This window comes from Gymnodraco acuticeps, unplaced genomic scaffold, assembly GCF_902827175.1.
Source record: "Gymnodraco acuticeps unplaced genomic scaffold, fGymAcu1.1, whole genome shotgun sequence".
Classification (NCBI taxonomy): domain Eukaryota; kingdom Metazoa; phylum Chordata; class Actinopteri; order Perciformes; family Bathydraconidae; genus Gymnodraco; species Gymnodraco acuticeps.
The window spans coordinates 78,358-99,284 of record NW_022990902.1 but is presented as its reverse complement, the minus strand read 5'-3'; the positions used below and the strand labels follow the sequence as shown (position 1 = coordinate 99,284).

At 40.6% G+C, this 20,927-nt stretch overlaps 1 protein-coding gene across 1 annotated transcript in view; it reads left to right on the top strand.

Moving 5' to 3' along the window:
- The window catches only part of trps1 (trichorhinophalangeal syndrome I), a 92,672-nt gene continuing 71,745 nt past the window's right edge, over window positions 1-20,927 (top strand). Inside the window, exon 1 of the mRNA XM_034233734.1 lies at window positions 1-175. Within this exon, the coding sequence (XP_034089625.1) occupies window positions 163-175 (13 nt within the window). The 5' untranslated portion in view covers window positions 1-162. The remainder of the gene's footprint in view (window positions 176-20,927) is intronic.

Below are 20,927 nucleotides of genomic sequence, written 5' to 3'. Positions count from 1 at the left end.
ATAGAGAGATGGAGGGTTATTAGTTGGGCCTGCCGCCTGGTTTCTGCTTCTTATTATCGTGTGGAGTACAGAGGGCCAGTAGCCGGACTGTTGGACGGACCGAGCCGCTTCCTCAGAGCTGATGCTAAGGCCAGGAGTCCGCCATGATGTTTTTATAACCTGATGATCAGCAGAGGTAAGACAAAAAGATTGAAATCCAGTTTGTGAAAATCACTCAATATTGTGCCTGTTATTTACGATATATCCTTTCCATCACAAATCATTTGTAGAACTTTATTATTTAACATTTATTAATACAATTACTGTATATTGAATTCAAAATAATGCATAATTTACCATTGTATATTTCTATATAACACATTAATGCCTCAGTAATTTGGGTGGGATCATATCCCTTTTTATTACATACACAATATATTTGATTCATGGTCATTCATTTATATTATCAGATTATTTTTTTTTAATTGATAAAAGTCTTAGGTCACGAGTAATTATTTCTGTAAAATCAATAAAATAATCAAGCATAAACATTAATGTTAATTTTAGAATTTATTTTCGGATTAACGTAGATTAAATAATAAATTGCAACTTTACCTACTATTGTTTTCTTTGACAATATGGATATGTTTGTGGTTGGTTTCTACTTATTTTTTTAGTGTGTGCTTAGTTGAGTGTTTTTTGTTCAGTTATAGTGAGTCATGACTTTGAATAATAAATAAATAAATAAAATAAACACAAAACATCATGCCTCATTTGTTGAGATGAGAGATAAAAGCGTCTCTTCCGTTCAAGACTGCTGCTCGACAGAACAGCGTTATTTCCTTGAGCTAGAATGGGTACAGGGGGTAATTTACTGAGACTAAGCAACTGCTGATATAATGGCGTTTATGCAGAGCAACGGTTCTGTGACAAGCATTATGAAAAGCTGCTTTTAGTCATCACTGTCGGAGGAAGTGACTGTGTGTTGGCTGCTGTTCTTGTGAGGGTGGAAAACAGTTTGCATGATTATTATCCAGTGAAGAATGACTTTGACATTATGGAGCAATTGACTCCGAGCCAAACATTACCTGCTCGTCCATCGTGCTTAATTCGCTGCACCCCGGTTCTGTAAACCTCATTAGGGACAGAGCTCATTAGATCCCTACACTCTGTAAAGTTTAGTGCTACAACTTGGTCAGCTGTTTTAATTGACAGGGTAGGATCACATGCACATAAAGCAAAATATGTCAGTAATTGTTAGCAGCCGTGTTAGCCGTGTTAGCCGTGCTAGCCGTGCTAAGTGAACCTCCCTGACATAACTGTATTTATATCCCCTTGCAAAACCTTTAAATTGTACCGGCAGGGTCATGTGGATAAATACCAGAGGTGTGAACTTACCTGATTGGAAATGGTGATTTTGAGCCTGCAATTACAGCATGGTGACGTAAAACTAGAAGCTTTTTGTGGCCCGCAATCAAATGTAGAGCTTTATTTGAACTGTGAAAAGAAATCAATCTTTTCACGACAACTTAAGTGTTGGAAGTGAACAGGCCGGTGTTTCTGTTGCTGCATGCGTTCATGCATTCTAAACAGTTTTAAGTGCGACAGGAAATGCAAATACATACAGTAGAGGAGGCTATTATGTAACTGTGTGCACAAAGCTGCTGTGGTTTGTGGTGTAGAGTACATTCTAACTATAGCTGTGAATATTCAATGTGCCTGTGGAAATATTTTATACGTCATACAAGCTACCTATATGTGTATGCGTAATGCAAACTATCCTGTATATGGAATAATTTACTCTTTTTGTGTGTGTTGTGTGTGGTGTGTGTGTGGTGTGTGTGTGTGTGTGTGGTGTGTGTGTGTGTGTGTGTGGTGTGTGTGTGTGTGTGTGTGTGTGTGTGTGTGTGTGTGTGTGTGTGTGTGTGTGTGTGCGGTGTTGTGTGTGTGTGTGTGTGTGTGTGTGTGTGTGGTGTGTGTGTGTGTGTGTGTGTGTGTGTGTGTGTGTGTGTGTGTGGAGAAGAGAGACAGAGCTTGAGTTTGTAAAGTTTAGTAAACAGTAAACACTATAGTGATGTGTTGCATGATGTACCACATCATATTTTGCTGGATCAGGTATATATACACTAACATTGTGCATTCAAGCCACACACACACACACACACACACACACACACACACACACACACACACACACACACACACCCGCCAGCACACATACACAATTTGTTTGTGACTGGTTCCATTTTTCCCCCTCTGTCATCAGTTGTCCACGTGCACAACTGCTGCGTTATCCTCCTGCACCTGTGTCACCACACACACTGAAGTGCTCTCCGTCTGTTTCCTTTATTTTTCTCACACACACACACACACACACACACACACACACACACGCTCTTTTTTTTCTTGCTGTCTCTGCACTTTTCATTATGAACTGCTTCTGCTGAAAATAAATGGTGAAACTGTCCACTTATCACGCATACTAACTGGGGTATTGTTTCTTGGAGGAGATTTTTTTGGACGCTGTTTGGTTTTGAAAAATATATTTATTTCAGCGCATTTGAAAAAATAAAGAAATGTATACTAATTAATTTTGCGATACGATATACTTGATTTTTGGGATGGTGGCAGAAGAGGAGAATTATTATTATCTCTATATGTAAAACAACCTTTTTGGCCATTAGGAATACGTTGGCATTTCTTGTGTCAATTGAACAAACTCTGAGATTAATTGCAAGAAGCTTCATTTGCTTACTTTTTATTTGTGTTTGTATGTGTAACAGGTAACATGGTAACAGTCTGTTTCTTCAAAGCTGCCTTTATTTGAGTATTTTAAGAGTACGATGTCTGTTATCGTAGAGTTTTTCTTTACAAATGAGTGCAAGCTTGAGTATATGGTCCAGGTATGTTGTGAATATGAATGCGGGAATATATGTGTGTGTGTGTTTATGTATGTTTTTCATTATGTGGTGTGGTGGCTTTGCTTGGTGATGCTGTTCGGCAGAGCGGATTGCTTTTAGCTGTTTGATGCTTTTAGCTGTGGTCTGTGTCTGTGTGTGTGTGTGTGTGTGTGTGTGTGTGTGTGTGGTGTGTGTGTGTGTGTGTGTGTGGTGTGTGTGGTGTGTGTGTGTGTGTGTGTGTGTGTGTGTGTGTGTGTGTGTGTGTCCAACTGTGTCTATGCATGTGTGTCCCATGTTTGCATGCCTTCAGCTGTGTATATACACATGTGTGTGAATGCAGCCTTGTATGTATATGTGTGTGTTGTGGTTCTACGTAGTCTTTGATGAGCTAGTACAAGGGCAGAGTATTTGAAAACTGAGGAATGTTGAGTAGAGACAATTCAGTCAGGCCCACAAGCAAGTTTGACTCAAATGCTACACAACACAAACACACTTAAACACACCGGAGTTTAGATGTGATGTGATCTAGTGCCCCACAAATGAGTTTAGCTCCTGAGAAAGTCAATCCATATGTGTCCTTCTTTCTTTCCTGTTAGTAGATGTTGTTTTTCTTTCTTTATTCTTCTCAATGTCTTAATTCCAGTGATGCGCTGGATCTTCCTGTCACACAGTTATGTCACAGTTAAACATAGTTCAGTGGAAAATGTGTCATTTTGCGTTCAGTGTATGTAAGAGTATGGATGAACAACCTGTTGACCGATTTTGTGCCAATGGTTACACATTGTGTGTCTAGTGACTGTGCTCATCTTACTTACACATTTACAACAGGATGTACTGCTATTAGCACACACACACACACACACACACACACACACACACACACACACACACACACGCTCACACACACACGGTTTTGTGTCAAGGTTTCATTCTGTACGTAAGGGACAGCAACATATAACCATTCATCAATCTTTACAGAGGGCAATAAACCTATGGACCCTCTTAGATGTACACACACACACACACACACGCACACGCACGCACAAACACAGCAGGTTTCTTCTCTTTGTCCCCCAAATCCAAAACAACCATTTATTCTAATGAATTCCAATTAAGGCTTATTAATTAGGCCGACAAAGATTAATAAAGGAGGTGTCACAAGCTGTCATGGCAATTAATGACTTAATTTGCTGGTTTGTTAATGATCCACTTGTTTAAAGGGCATAGAATCAATCAAAGATCACAGTGACTGGTGTGTGTTTGTGTTTGTGGCTCTATATTGTTTTCTGTGAGGTGCCAAAAAAGGAAAGTATGACATTGAGACAGCAGACATTGTCGTGTAGTTACCCTTTCAGTTTTCTCAAGCAGGTATATGAGCAACCACCTTCCAAATCATTTGGTTTACACCCAACAGTTCTCATGCTTTCAGCAGCCAAAGAAAGAGTTGTTGACCTTTAACAACAAACGGCAGCAGTGCGTCATGTTCCTCACTTAATGTGTTTTGGCCCTCATCTTTATTGGAAAGATGAAAGTGTAGCGTCAGACTTGAAACGGTTTAAATGTTGTATAACATGCAAAAAAGGTCAATTGGCTTATTTCAAACCAGTGGTACCACGGTAACTCCTCAGTTGCAGAGGTGTTATGTGTTTGGCACATTTTTAATTGTTGTCGTATGTTAGTACTTGTGCTTAGTAGAACAAATCCCTAATAAACTTGTCCCTCAATGTTGAAAAGTTAATGCTAGTAGTACAATTTTCCCCACCCAACAACGTCTTTACCTCAGCAGGCTCATGCCAAATTCATGTTGAATGACTTTACCTTGGTCCACGTCCACGGGGCGCCTATGTCCCAAAGCTTTCTACAGTAATACTAATTGGAGCTCATTCTTCAAGTTTACAGCCGCAAACGTTGTCAAATCTGGCAACCATATATGGAGCAGGCCTGCTTCATATTTAGATGGAACAGTCAACTAAGTGTTGGACTGTATGCGCAGACACGCAGCAAAGTCCACCAAACTTGGCTTCTGATTTGCTCTGTGATTTATATTCAGTCTGTATAATGTTGCAGGGGCTTGTTAGCCAATATTAGCCTCCAGCTGTCATATAGTATAGCCAGATTTATTAAGGGCACCACACTAATGAAGGAAAATTGTAAATACCACACAATTTCTGTCCAGACCCATTTTAAGTTGTAAATAGGTGTTAAAAAGTAGTGGTTATATTTGATTTAAAACCTAACATTAACTGCATGTTAGTAGTTGCTATGGCTGTCTAAGGCTCACTGTAGGCAAACTGTGGGAAACCATATTGACCTATCAGATATTGAGCTTGAGCGCTGCGTCCCTTTTTTAAAGCAGCAGAAATTGTTTTATTGATAAGTTTTCGGACCTCTGGAATTCACTCTTTTCTCTTGATGACCTGTTCAGTTTGTCCGTGGGGACAACTTTACAAAGCCAAAAGTCACTGGCATTAGTTGGCCACTAATTTTCCACCACAGGTTTCAAGGATGCTTCTTTGTCCAGCATTTCCGACGAAAATCCATTAATCAGATTAACAAAGGTAACAGGGCAAATCAGTGGCAATGGACCCAATCTAGTTTTTTTGAACCTCTTCAATTTGGTCTTTTAGAATAGAGCTGACGATATCTCATTTAGACCTGTGTATGTGTCACTACTTGTTCCCATACCCTGTGCTACACCCATTCACCTACAGATGTACTCTTCAAGGATGTCTGCTTTTGTGTGAGGCTTCCTTTTCTTTGTTTGTGTGTATGCAGCTTGCGTGTGTCTCTGTGGGTGTGCGTAGATGTGGGTGTGTGTTTTTTGTTCAGTTTGGATACAACGGTGTGTTTTAGCCAAGTGAACAAGTGTTAACAAGCTTTTTGCAGACTGTATTTATTTAATCCATATGCTGGTGAGCTATACAGCTGTGTGCTGCTCCTGGTATGTCTGGAAGGAAAAATCACTCTGCAGACACAGCCTCGTCTGAGGTGCAGAGATTATTGCCAAGTCGGCTCGAATGTGGCTGCTAGTTTGACAAAAACTCATACGGTGATCTTTTTTTACTAAAGGAGCACAATGTTCCATATTTGTCTTGGGGATGACATGCCTTTACCATCAGTACTTGCAAATGTTATCTTAATCACATTAGCAAATCACACTATTGAATTCATGACATCAACTATTTGGCTTGGATCAGCCTTCTTCCAATTATACATGCACAGTTGCTGTTATGGACTACTTCACATTTTAGCCTGCCAGAGTCCACTGCTGAGGAAATGCAACAAAGACAAGCAGAGGCTTAGGCCGCTGCTGATAGTGGTTAGCCAGTTCGGCAGCACCAGTTCACCTACCCGAGACGATAAAGACGGAGCAGCTGGGAGCTGACAGGCTAGCGGCTAGCAGCTAGCAGCCAGCACGATCAGCTAAAAGCAGCCAGGCTGCCTGGCAGAAGCACACAACCTGCCAGAACAACACAAACAGAGGAGCAGGGGGCCGACAGATAGTTCCAACTGGCTGTTTTTTTTCAGATCCAGGTGCCCACCAAATCCAAATGCAAGCTAGGCAGTCACCATGCTGCAGTGAGTTTCACAGAACACTGCTGCATGTGTCTCACTGCTGCCAATGCCAGCACAGACAGAAGGCTGCTGTGTGGAACAATGTGGGCACAAAATTGTCCTTGAAGATAAGCAGGAAGAAACGGGCATTGCCAAGAGAAAGAAGAGAGGTGTTGACTGAGGTGATCACAAATATGAGGTTGTTTTAACTACTCACTTTGTTGAAATACCTAGACCTCATACAACATTAAAAAAGGTTTATGATCTTTGCAGTAAGCCATCCTTAAAAAAACGCTATACTTGAATATCTATCTTTCTTTTTACACTTTGCTCTGGCTTAATAGTAACTTGCAAAATTGAATCAATGTAATTTGTGAAAAACCCAATTCTGGCTGTAACCTTTACATTATATGACTTCACTGTCTCCTCTTATGAAAACAAGTTTCTCTCTTAAGTGAGATGACTCTATGTTGCTCTCTTCCTCTGCATAAAGTCTTTCACAAGTCATTTATTGGGTCTTAGTGAATCAGAGCTGAGTAAGTCGACCTGGTAAATCGGACGTTCGTGTCTCCAGCTGCTTTGATTCCCTCTGATATGTATGACTGCAATAACAAACACTTTTGAATCCTTTCAGAGCCAATTGTCAGTAATGAAACATGAAACGTTCCATATTGCTACGTCTATTGGAGGACCAGCTGTATGTTTGACTACAAGAGGAAAAAGGGATGTTGGGAGATTGACAGAGAAATATATGTAATTACTTTCACAGAAAATAAATAAAGCTACGACTGAAAGATTAGACAATCATTTTCTTTCAAGTCAAATATAACTTTTCATTTTTTCAAAAGCATTGGCAGCCAGGAACATATTGATCCAAATACTAAGTAAGACAGCACTGTATTGAACTTAGAGTAGGAGACAGAGAGATACAAGACTGAATGTATCGCTATCAGGTTTATGTTATGATGATCTCAAGGCAGACTTAATAAGGAAGTATCTGTGCTTTGTTTAGTTCAGATTCACTTACGTTTGGCATGTCATCTGCTTCACAACTGCTGCCGTTGTCATGATATGAGTTTTGTTTTCACAGCTTTAATGCACATGTTGTTTTGTTGGTTAAAGGTTGGTATTTTAGGATGATGGCAGCCAATTGTAAAACTGCAATAAAGTAGGCTCTTTATTTATATATGTTTTTTCGTCCCAGGCAGCATAGGGTCAGTGTTACATTTTGATCCAGCGTTTTATCTTGATTATAGAAATGTAATTATCTCATAACACTTTCTCAGTCCATGGGAGTTATACCGAAATTGTACAGTAAACAGTTTTTCTCTTGATAAACTGCATACCTTTAGCCATAGCCAATCACTTCTGGTTTGAGATATATCTTCTACTGACTAAGTACTGTATCCTTGGCACATTTAGTATATTTAACTTTACCAACGTAGAGCAGGTGTTGATAGACATGCCGTTTAACTTAATTTTCATTGTTTGTTTTTTTATAGCACCCATGTCTGATGCCAAAAAGTGAAATATTAGCAGTTATATTAGCCAGCATAATTGGTCGCTCCAATCTCTGGTCCTGAAGACTTCCAACTTTTCGCAGACATCTGCTTAACGGAGCAGATTTACAACTACCTCTGTTGGAATATTAAGTTGAATACCTACTTTTAGACTGGGGGAAATAACTAACCTCTCTAATGGATAAGTGCCCTAGAATGCTTAATGCTGGGCCTCTGTGTGTTTATGTGTGTTTGAATATGTGTGTGTGTGTGGTAATCTCCATGGCAGGTTCCTTGCCATTAGTGCCCCACTGAACAAGGCAGCAATTCATTCTGCAGGTTTAACTGTGCGGTGTGTGTGTGTGTGTGTGTACGAGAGAGAGAGAGAGAGAGAGAGAGAGGGAGAGAGAAAATCTGTGTGTGTGTGTGTGTAGGGCTGTGTGGCAGGTTTGTAAGTGCAGAGTGTGTGTTGTTCTTAGAGAATTGTTTCCGTGCGCCTGTCTGCACCATATGGCCCAATGTGGAAAAAGGCCCCTTTAGGGGTCGGTGTGTATGGGAATATGTATGTATATATGTGTGTGTGTACAGTGGTCTGGTCTGCTCTGGGTGAAGCTGTAAAAACAAAAAAAGACTGAGAAAAGGAGTGAAAAGTAAAAAGAGACTACATTGAAATAGTGATGTCAAAGACAGACGAACAGATGGACGTACGGTTTACTTTTGATAAGGGTGCGTTTCTCTTTTTTTTTCCTTTGCTAATTGCTTGTGTGTCTAATTGGCAAGTCAATTACTTCAATCATTTCTTTCTTTCCAGCAGTTGTTTTTCACCACTTTTGTCTTTTAATCCTCTCTTTTTGTATTGTTCTGAAATGGGCAAAAATGATCACTTTATTTTCTCTTCTTGTTTTTAATTCGTCTGTTGTGTTTTTCGCTCGTTGTTTATTTTTGTCTAATTGGCGTAAACCTCAGGGCTGTGGTAATGACTTCTGAGGTTAACGAGCTTCTGCTAACACACACACACACACACACACACACACACACACACACACATACACACACACATGCGCCCGCACGCACGCACACACACACTTGCAACTTGCACTCTTCATTTAACATGTATATACAGTGTACACGGATGTAAGCATACACCTGCAAACAAACACGCAAGTTAGGATGTACACACACTCAAAAGCGTGCACACATGCACACTCATACATACACTGTTGAGACAAAATCTGCAAGCATTGACATTATTGCAAGAAACCTGTCAAATGTGATTCATTAAGCTGGCTTACAGCTTCACTTTGAGCGTTGGAACTGAAGTTAAAGGCGCATTTGCAAGGGGAAAAAAGCCAATTAAACTCCAGTGTGACATTTTAATAAATAACGTTTGTGTGCTGGCTTTCTCTCTAACATGCAGAGAACATCTTCACCTTCATTCTGAAATACCTTTAGCCACATAATCAAGTTAAAAAAGAAACATGTAGCTTTCCTAAGGAAATATGAGCCCCAATTGATTTTCAACCAAGGATAGAGAGCCAATTGGTTGAGAAAAAGGAAGAGAGAGCTAGTGCTTTGAGTCCAACAACTTTTCAAAAGCAAAGTTCCTATTTAAAACCAGTTCACTAACTCCCCTATAAGACCCACTTTTTTAAATAAGTAAAACCAGTAAATGAAAGCTGCAGCATTATACAATGGATGGTATGTCAGTTATCATGTCATTTTTAAAGCAGTTTTAAATGATACGTTGCAAAACCATTTTCAATCTCTACATGATGCAATAATAACTGTAACACAGGGAAAACCCTTCACTGTATTTAAAAGGAAGTGAATGTCATGTTGCTGGTGTATGACCACTTGAAGAACTGTCCCCCTTTGAGAATGACATGAGTACAAGTGAATACAGCTATACTCTTAACTTGATGCTCTGAAGTCTAATGCATCAAACTGGTCTTCCTTTTTTAAACTTCCCTTACATCCAGCTAGAGATTAAAGCTTTTGAACATATAGCTGTGAGCTAGCTTAAATTCCTCTAAGCTTTATTGATGACTTGAGTCCTCACTACAGTCTCCTGCTAGTTCTCCTGGAGTGAACTCTGCTTTAATCTCACTTTCTCTCTCTCTCCTGCTCTCTCTGGTATCTTGATATGGTCTGTGTTCTGCCGTGACTTTTAAACATTTACATTTCTGCTTTCAAGTGCTGTTTATACATGGCTCTTATCTGCTATCTAACACACACAAGCGCATTCAGACGGCGACGGACGGTGAATCAAACCTTTAGTCGTCCTGACAGCCCAACTGTTGCTATGTCCATAATAGGACAGGAGGCGAGAGGAAGAGGAAGGCTGTAAGAGAAGAGAGTGCCACATGGACAAAAGGCGGGGGAGGGAGATAATTTGCCACCACAGTGTTTTGTGGTGAGGTGTGGAACATTGGTGACTCTAGCTCACAGCCTTTTTCTGATTCTCCATTGAACCCCTATAGTGAAATTCCTCTAAGATGGCATCCTCCGCTACAGAGCAGCACCCCTGGGACTTTTCCACCCTGCCACCCTGCCCTGCTACCCTTGGCTTATGGGCTTGAAAGCTGTCCTATCTTGATCAACTCTTGACACATTTCCAATATGAAAAAAGACCCCTCTGGGACCAATGCCTCCAACATCTTTCTCTGTAGGACAGGAAAAAAAATCCAGAGTTGTACACCATGAATACAGAAGTGCTTACCCTTAATAAAAGGGCACCAGGTTCAGTATAGTCGTCAGCTTCTGATGTGACTTGGAGAAGGTCACTGAGTCCCTACTGGCTCCATGTGGAGTAGATTATCAAATCAGACTGCTTTTCATCTGATCAGCTGTAGTGACACGTTATCAGATGGCAAGAAACACAAGACACTGTTTATTCTTAACTCTGACAGAATTAATCCGTTTTCTTTTATTGGGGAATGTTTCATTTATTGCTTTAGGGAGATATGCCAATGGCAGCATGATAGAGCAAGGTAGGCGCACGGAGAAGGAGATATATGGATAGAAAGCCTTGTTACAGCAAAATGAGGGCGAGCGTAGAGAGGGGTAATGCATGAAAAGAGAGAGAGAGAGAGAGAGAGAGCGAGAGGAAATGACACATAGGTGGAAAGAATCTCATTCCTGCTCCTGTCCCACACTGGCTTACTGTTTGTCGATCTCTGATTTACACACACACACACACACACACACACACACACACACACACACACACACACACACACACACACACACACACACACACACACACACACACACACACACCATAAGTGAACGGTAATTGAACACCTCTTGTCTGCTTATCTGTCCAAAGAAGTTCAAAGCAAGGATTGGTGGATCGTGTGTGCATGCTTGCATGTGCCGTCTGATTCTTATCACAGTGTTTGACTCAGAGCTGCTTTTAAGGCAATGGATTCTCATCTCGTCCTGTTTCTGTCTCTTCCCTTTTGGGTTGTCTTTCTAAATCTCTCCCTTCCCCTCTCTCTCTCTCTCTCTTTCTCTCCCTCTCTCTGTCTGTGCCACCTCCTCGCTCTGTGTCTCTCTGTCCTTCTCAAATCTCACTTTCATTGTCAATTGTAATTGGCAGAGAGACAGAAGCTGACAAGATGTGACTTATAGATGTTCATTTTCCTGTGAAATATTAACCAGTATAACCCATCAAGCTTAGTAAATATGACTATCTCTTTCCAAGTTCAACTACTTTGCCAACAATGAGAGGAGGCGTTCATAGTCTCTCCCATCTCTCCGTCGTTTATAGTATACAGTATTTGAAGCTTTAAACAGGTTTGGTTGTCATTTTGTGGTCAGATAGGCATTTCGCCCACAGTGCATTAGACCTCAGATCTGAGAGGGTTTGATGTTGGAAAACTTTAAGGAAATAGCCTTGATCATTTCTGTTTCAATTAACCCCAAAGGATAAACAAGCCAGGATAGTTTTTGCACAGTGCATACATACAATACAACGATCAGACAACAGGCAATGATTGATGGCAAGTATTATAGCCGAAAGGAAGATAGCATAGAAAAGCCAGTTGTACCTCTGGCTAATTTCCCCGTTGATGCTTATCTATTTTAGACATTTAACAATATGCTTTCTGTGGTTTGGCCCCAGGGCTATCAAACATTTTCTGACATGCAGAAGACACTTTTAGCTGTCAATTATAGTACAAATTGAACGGGGTAAAAATTAAACTGTCTCAGCTGCACACCAAGACTATGCAGTTTTTTTTTGTGTGTCATTCATCAGCGTCGTAGATCAGAGATTAGAGAGAAGAATAACAAGAGATGAAAATAAGGGATAGACAGAAGGCGGGGCTGGGTATAAAGTAAGAGATGAAAGGATTTAGGGTGTAGTAACAGCTAGATAAGTTAAAGCCTTAAACTCCGCGGGTTTGTGCGCGCCCGTGCTTGAATATGTGCGTATGCGTGTGGATTTTTAAGGGTGTACCAGCACTTAGATGGGTGTGAGAACTAAACTTGACATGCCTTTGCTCTTATTGCTGATCCACACCTGAAGCTCTTGTGAATCTTTGACCTAGTTAAGGTGTTCTGATCTATTTAAGGTCACATGAGTTATCCTCAGCACTCCCTTAGAATAAGATTACAAAACAGGCAAGCTATGAAGTGTTAAGCATTGTCTTTTGCGATTGTGACCTTTTCATGAGGCCTGGCAAGCTGATAGACAATGCATACTTGATATTTAATAAAAAAAAGTTCTCCCAGGAATTCTGCCAATGTCTTTGGAAATCAATTGCAAATATTGCACATCTAAAAGATCAAATGTTTTTCAAAATCATTTCTAAATAATAAAATAATTTCTACATTTGAGAGTTAAAGTAAATAGCAGAGACTATTAAAGAAGGGAACAGACACACAAAGGGCCTCGTTTGACCTTGTATTGAAAAAGGCTCACAGTGTACCGGTGTTCTATTAAGATAAATGCAGTATTAGACGATTCAGGTCTATTGCTGTGTCTGCCCTTAGGTCAGAAGGTGGTAAAAACCAGACTGATGTCAAAGTTAATTTCCACAGCAGGTGTTTACAGGGAGCGCTCTTCAAATAGCTCCGTTTGCTCTCTTTTTTCAAGTTATTATCTAAAGTGCATTGCAGAGGGGATGCCAGTGTCTGCTCCACGATTAAGGGTCGATACAATCTGTCAATATTTCAGTCAGAGGACCCGTGTCAAGATTCCCTGAATAATCGCCATCCTTCATCTCGCTCACAAAGCCTCAGCTCCTCTGTCCTCCATAAAATCACCCAGAGCACCCTGAGACGGATAATCACTGGATCAATTTCACTTTATCATGTTGAGAATGCAGAATTATGTCAAATCAGGTCGATGTGCATTCTGCCGCCTTCTTTCTGTGACTAAGCAGCTGTGCAGTTTGATGTGAATGCTGCAGCAACAAAGTCATTTCAGGTTAACTATGTTTAGTTGGCAGCTTGAATGCCAGATTAACATTCAAAAACAAGATACATCAAACTAAACCGACTTCTTTTGCAGTATGCTTTCAAACAATCACACTTATAAACCATAAAAGCCACATGTAAGGAGTCAATCTACAGTTTAGCATTTTATTTGGTGTGACATTTCATATAAATGTCATGCAAGTGCAATGTAGCAGAATCCATATACTGTCGATTAAACAAGACAGGAAACATTTGCAATACGAATTATTTCCAAAGTACTCGTACTGTCTATTACAATAAACATAACAAATAAAGTCTTCAACTGCATCCAGTGTGTGTATGTGGTGGGGGTGGGTGTGGGGTGTGTGTTAAGGAGCTGTTATCTCAAACATTGATGTCGCAACGACCTGCAACTTCCCCTAGCACAGGAAAGCTCACTGTCTGTCTACGAGTGAGTGAGAAGAGATGAAGAGGAGTGAGAGAAGCATGTGTGTGTGGCTGTACCACTGCAGAGATGGGTGGGGGCTCCAAAACCTTCTACATCACGGTACCTATGGGCCTCAAAGCTGCAGATTCTTTAAGAAAAGAACTATTACCTACTGGATCATAGAAATAGATGTTTTTCCTTGAGTTTCCGCAAAAAATGTACATCTGCTCTTGAGAGTGATGCAATTTAAACAGAAACTTGACACTTTTTAAAAATACAAAAAATCCTTTAGACTTTACCCAATTATTTAACCCCATGCTTGTTGTTTGTTTCTTATATAACTTGTGTAAATTCAATGTGAGAGCTTATACTGTTACAAAAAAAATTAACACATTGTGATCCTGCCTTTTGATTGGCTGGTGCATGATTATCATTCCAATGCTGGGATTATCCTTTTAGACATAAGTGTGAATTGTTTCTATTTTGTTATTTCTGTACTTTATCTACTTCATTTGAATCAGGCAAATGTATTATTGTTGAGTCATCTGAAATGGTCAGGCCGGTTTGAATTCAGAATGGGTTTTGTATGAATTCTCTCAGAGCTAGTTGTCTATCTGTAGTTCCTCTGGGCAGTCCAAAAGTCTCCTAACCATCCGCTGTCTGTCTGCGTGTGTACTCGTGTGTGTGTGTGTGTGTGTGTGTGTGTGTGTGTGTGTGTGTGTGTGTGTGTGGGGGTGTGTGTGTGTGTGTGTGTGTGTGTGTGTGTGTGTGTGTGTGTGTGTGTGTGTGTGAGTGTGTGTGTGTTGGTGTGTGTGTTGTGTGTGTGTGTGTATGTTGGTTGTTATGCGGGATAGAGGAAATGAAAGCTCAGACTGAGCCTCAAGGCTTTCTAAACTGTCTCAGTGCCCTTCACATGCGTGTGTGTGTGTGTTGCTGTGTGTGTCTGGGGCTGTGGACATCTGCTGCCATAAAAAAGTGTGGGTGTGATTAAGTGTCAGAAATTAGTATAGAATACAATCTTTATCCATCTTTCTTTATTATTGTCAAGTTCCTAAATGTAGACACACACAAATGCATATGTGCCATTTGGTGTGTTTTTTAAGTGATTGGAAATCTCGCATTATTGTGACAATATGAGGGTAGTCTGCCACCTCCTTCCTCTTTTTTGGTGTGTGTGTGTCGTGTGTGTGATGTGTGTGTGTGTGTGTGATGTGTGTTGTGTGTGTGTGTGTTGTGTGTGTGTTGTGTTGTGTGTGTGTGTGTGTGTGTTGTGTGGTGTGTGTGTGTGTGGTGTGTGTGTGTGTGTGTGATGTGTGTGATGTGTGTGTGTGTGTGTGTGTGTGTGTGTTGTGTGTGTGTGTGTGTGTGTGTGTGTGTGTGTGTGTGTGTGTGTGTGTGTGTGTGTGTGTGTGTGTGTGTGTGTGTGTGTGTGTGTGTGTGTGTGTGTGTGTGGGGGGGTCTTGTGCACAGGAGTGTCTGTACAATGTTTCATTGTAAACTACCCTACATTGTTGACAAAGTGTAAAATGTATTGCATCATACAGGTGCTAGAGGGTATTACTTTTATGTACTGTAATTTAATGCAATTTAAAGGTATATAATATATTTTACACACATATACACATACGTACGGTTTATATGTATTTCCCTTGAATGCTATTCACTAACTTAAAAAGGCAAGTTTGTTGTTTAGTCCTCCAAACATTTGTACGACCCACTTTCTGTGTGTGTGCGTGTAATTTCCTGGTTGTCCCCCAGCAACCCCCGAGCTCTGATCACAGGAAGTTGAGAGGAAGTTGTCAAGTCTCTGACACACACACACACACACACACACACACACACACACACACACACACACACACACACACACACACACACGCTTTTACACTAGTAGGAGAAATGGTAGCAAAGAGTGAATAAAACAGTAAAGAAGAGCAACAGAGAAGGGGAGGGGCAGTGTTCAGGTGTGAACATCTTCTTTCATGATCTCCTCTCTTTCTTTGCCAAGTGTGAAAGTTCCCCCCCTCCTTCATCTTTTATATTTCCTTCAGTCCTTCACTCTGAAGCATCTGCCTTTTCTTAGAAAAAAGTAGGAGACCGATCACACAAACAAACTCGTAGCTAAAGGGTTCATGAGACCTGGTGTTGCAGCCTGGCCCAGGTGGAGCTGAAGAGATTTAAACGGTGTTCATGAGAAAAGCTATAAAAGTGGGAAAAAGCTATAAAAAATGCAAATGTTCCTATAATTCAATTTGGTCAAGATGAGAGCCAATCGCGGTTGTTTTAATTTCCGCAGGAGCAAAGGGTTGGTTAATACTGGGTCACCTCCAACCCAGACACAGGAACCAATCATTATAGCCAGCCTGGGAACCGTTTTTGTATCAAAACACATTCAACGTGTACCACAGAAAATATACTCTGTATTGTACTGAGTGTGTGTACAAACTGCACAGGTTCATCCGGAAACAACTGTCCAGTAGGAGCAGAATGTGCCAAATACGCACGCACGCACGCACGCACGCAAATAAATACAACAATATCGGTCTGAAATCTGTATCTTTGCCTGTGGTTGTTAAATCATGGCCTTATTACTAAAGGAAACAAACTGACTATTTGTAGAGATACACAGAAGAAAAACACATCATGCCTGATATTTCTTAGATTTACAAAACACAGGTTTGCAAGGAGTCCGTCTCGGGACATTGCTTTAATGTTGCACACTGCGGACACACACCTAACAAACACTGGCTCTAATGATCACACTGGATGCTGTGTAGCCGCTGCACTGAAAGGCTGAACCTTTTTGACGGTTTTCCATACTAATTTGACTAATTTGTTATTTTGGGTTTGATTATTTAGTGCAGTGTGGTAATCTTGCCTCACTGCTGATTAAGGGTAGGTAAGCATGGAGAAACCAGCTCGAGTGCGCTAGAATTTGAAACTAACTACAAATCTGCCCCTTCCTTCAGACTTCCTCACAGAGCCCCTCCTCCAACACACACGAACGCACACATGACCAATGAGGGCACGAGATAAGTTTGTGCACAAGATGGAAGGCTAGGAGGAAACTAAACGAGGGTTTAATGCATTTTGATTATTTTTAAATGATGATGATGCAAATGGTGGAACTAATCTTTTAATGTGGCCATATTAAAGTGGTTTTAATCATTAACTACGACTCTGTAGAATTCAGTTAGAGGTTTTTGTTGCTGATCATTCGTTGCTGCATAAGTGTGTGACTGTGTGTGTATTTGTTGTGTGATTTGTTAATACATTTTGAAGTGTGGCACTTATCTGGATAGATCAACTTAAAACAAACAATATGTTTGTATGATCCAGAAGTTTCTTTTCTCATCGTCAATCTCCCATTTCTTGGCAGCAAGTTTAGCAATAATTATAACAATCACCTCTGGCAGTTAAATATTCCAACATGTGTGAAACTGTGCTTCCCGAAGACAGTTGTAAGATGTACCGCTAAAGTGATTTCACACACAAACACATTTAGGCATTTAACTGTTGACCACAATTTGAAAAAATGGTTAAGGTGACATCACATTGATGTTGAGAGAAAAAGACAAAGAGAGATCAATTTTTAAAGTAGCTTTCTTAGACGTGACCACACACACATGGTATGCTCTCCAGACACATTCACACACAGACAGTTTATGCTCTAAGGACCATAGCAGGGGAGCTGTGTGTGTGTGTATAAAGTCAAAATCCAGACAGTCATTCCAGAGGCCAGACTATTGAGTCTTATAAACTCTCAGGTCACAGATTATTGAAATAGCAGAAGAGATATATCGCCTGCGCCTGTGTGTGTCTGCTGTTTCACTGTATTACTTCAACATTACAAATTGCTGAGCAGATTCAGAAACACACTCACACATTGTTGGCCATACACCTGCACGTGCATATCATCTTTGGGCTAGTGGCCTTGACGTGTGTGTGTTGTAACACGGATTTATTTCAGCATCATTTATAGCCCCATTGGGAACTGAACCACCAACCCTCTGGCAGCTATTTCATTGTAATAGTCCCACAACCACACAGACAGTGTACTGTATAGGCTAAGCTAACAAAAAGTACCTTGTTTTAACCTGCTAACCTCGAGCGATTTGGATTGGAAAGCTTGGACAGCCTAATAAGTTCCAAAAGGTTCCTTCAGAGAAACTGAGCAACCTGTTTTTATGCTCCTCTGACCCACCTGTGGGCCTCAGCACACACTTCAAAATAAAGTTTTATAGAGCATGGGTCCCATGGTGTTTGCCTTTGCAGATGAAAACAGCTAGTTTGTTTCATGCCGAATAAGTCACAGTTGGAAAAGTCGTTTTTTGTCACTATTAACATTTCTGTTTCACTGTCTTTTTTTTCCTGTGTTGTAAAGTAAAATAGTTAATTGAGCTTGAAAGCAGAAATGGAGCTATTTCAAGTTGTTGGCCAGTGAACGGAGAATCTCCCATGGGGGGGGAGTGGGGAACACCCTCTCCTTTCACAGTAGTTTGAGAAGTGCACTTCACTACAACAGCGTTCTAATAGCAAAGATGCTCAGTAGCCAAAAGACAATGGTTGTTCTGGACTGCTCGCAGTTATGTGTTCATGTTTGTGTGAAACTAGAGTTAACCAGTGCTGCCTTTAACTTCCCAAAGGGCTAAACAGCCCCCTACAGAGTATTACCCAAACACACACACGTGCACAAACACACACACAATACAGTCCTCTGCTTCCCAGACCCTGTGTGGTGCAGTAATCCAATGTCCAAAATTCGAGGTCAGACTCCTCTAATAGACTTTTAATAAAGTTTGTTCGGTAGGGTTTTGGGGGGAGGTAGTCTGTGAGTGTATTTCTCTTCATAAAGGATTCATGCAGCCTTCCCCGAGGGGTCTGTGAGTTTTTTTGGGGCGGGTATTGTACCTTCCACGGTTTGTTTCTGGATCTCTGTTTTCTGCTGTGTAGCTGTGAGCACTTTACAGCAGGTAATCGAGCACAATATTGCTTACTTATTTACTTTATAGAACAACACGCATATATCAAAATTCGCAAGTGCAACAACATTATAAAAGACAAAGAAAAAAGAGATCTGCTGACCAACACAGCTCATTTAAGAACTTGTGAGATTTCGCTAACAGGCACATTTTCTTTCTTCTCCAGTCTTTACAATATGCGTTTCAATCAACATTGCTTAACACGAAGCAAAGACACAGCCATATGTTAAAGACCCAAATACATTTGAACTCATCAGAAAAAACTGCATAAATAGTTGTTTTTTGACTTTGGTTGATCTTAGAATCGCAGGTATGATTGTGCTCATTGTTGTTTATACTGAATTACAACAAGACCTATTAGAATAATGATTTTGAAAGTTGTGCATGCATCTCAAATTGAAGATATTAAAAAGAAAAAGACAGATCTAGCTTTAAGAAACAGAGTATATTTGAAGAACCAGTCCTATTTGAATGTTGTCTCCATAATAAACTCACAATGGAAACAAGTAGCAGGATTGTTCTTCACACCAACATGCATTCACATTAAATAACTTCCATATTAAAGAAAAAACGCCATTCAAGCAGAATAATTAAATCCCTGCTATCAACATTTACAAGTTTACACGCGCACACACATGCACATTCCTACAAACACATGGAGGTTCGTGTGAGGATAGCCCAGAGTGGAGTAGAGAAATGGAGATTGAGAGACTGGAGCACAGAAGAGGGAGGGGACATGTACAGGAGTGGGTGTGAGATTAATTGAGAGAGTGAGATGAAAGATGGACAGATAGGGAGAGGTAAAGAGAGAGGGAGGTGTGTTCACCACATCGATTAGTGTGTGTGAGGAGGAGACCACTACATACTGGGGAGAAGTAAGCAAAGAAAAGGCAGAGGAGAAACAGAGGGAGGTATTGAAATGTGAACCTCTGATTAAGTTTGACATTTAAGATGACATATTTTGCATGCTGTTACCCCATTACAAATGAGTCCTACACATAGGGAGAGTGTGTCTGCATGTGTGTGTGCGTGTGATTTGCTTGATCGGTGGCAGGAATGAATACGGCCCCAGCTACCCAGCAGATGAAGAGTGTGTGTGTGTGTGTTAAAAAAGACTTCTGGCATTGATTAGGGGCCTCGCAGGCAACTGAAAGCTTTTAGTCTTAAAATGGCAGGTGGACTCTGTCTCGCACTGATTTTATGTTGTCCTCCACTCTCTCTCTCTCCCTCCTTCTGTTTCTCTCTTCACCCCCCCCCCTCACAAACTCCAATTAGACTCCTGCCTCTGCAAAATCAATTCCAAGCTATTACTTGTTCCCTAAAAAACATGCTGACTATTTTCCCCCCCCATATCCCTGTGTATGATAAATTCTCCAATCCAACGCTCGAACTAAGCATAACATAGAGGCGAACACTTGTGGATGATTTCTATTATTATCCCACCGCTCTAAATAGGCTCGGTTTCACGGCCTGATCTGCTTTGTCTGTGTTGGAACTAAAGCGGTCATGTCGAGCTTTCATTAATATGTTCTTCAGCTGCTTTCACTGACACGTACCCTAAAGCTACAAGCCATTTCAGCGTGACGGCCATTTTGTGCATAAGTGGCCGTCCTACAGGTCTGTGACGCTTTCAGATGAATAAATGACAGCGGAGGGATGCAACAGTCATGAAAGCTTTAATATTTGCAACACCAATAACAACAGCTGGTGTCTGCCTGGTCCCTCCAGGGGAAACCCTTTATATCAGCAGGAAGTGATTTAGCAATTTGACAGCTACAGTATGGTATTTATTCAAGGTAGAAAAACAATATTTAAGCATGGACAGCAAACAAAAACCTTAACCTATTATATTGTGTAACAATTGACATTCAGAAATGTCCTTCCTTATTTGACAATATTGGTCAAATTATCTGTTGATTTAACTTATCTGTAAAATAAATTAATCTGCCAGAAATGTATGCATTTTATTGTCTGAAGTGTTAGCAAACTAAACTCTTTTAATTTTGCAGTTTTTAGAGAGCATATTCTTTGATCATTAACTTTCTGCTCACATATCCAACCTTATCTTTAGTGCGATGGTAAGGAGGAAGTAGGGAATATGTTATTAAGTCAGGTTGCTCTCATATGAATCCACATAATGAAATTATTTCTCACTCCTAGT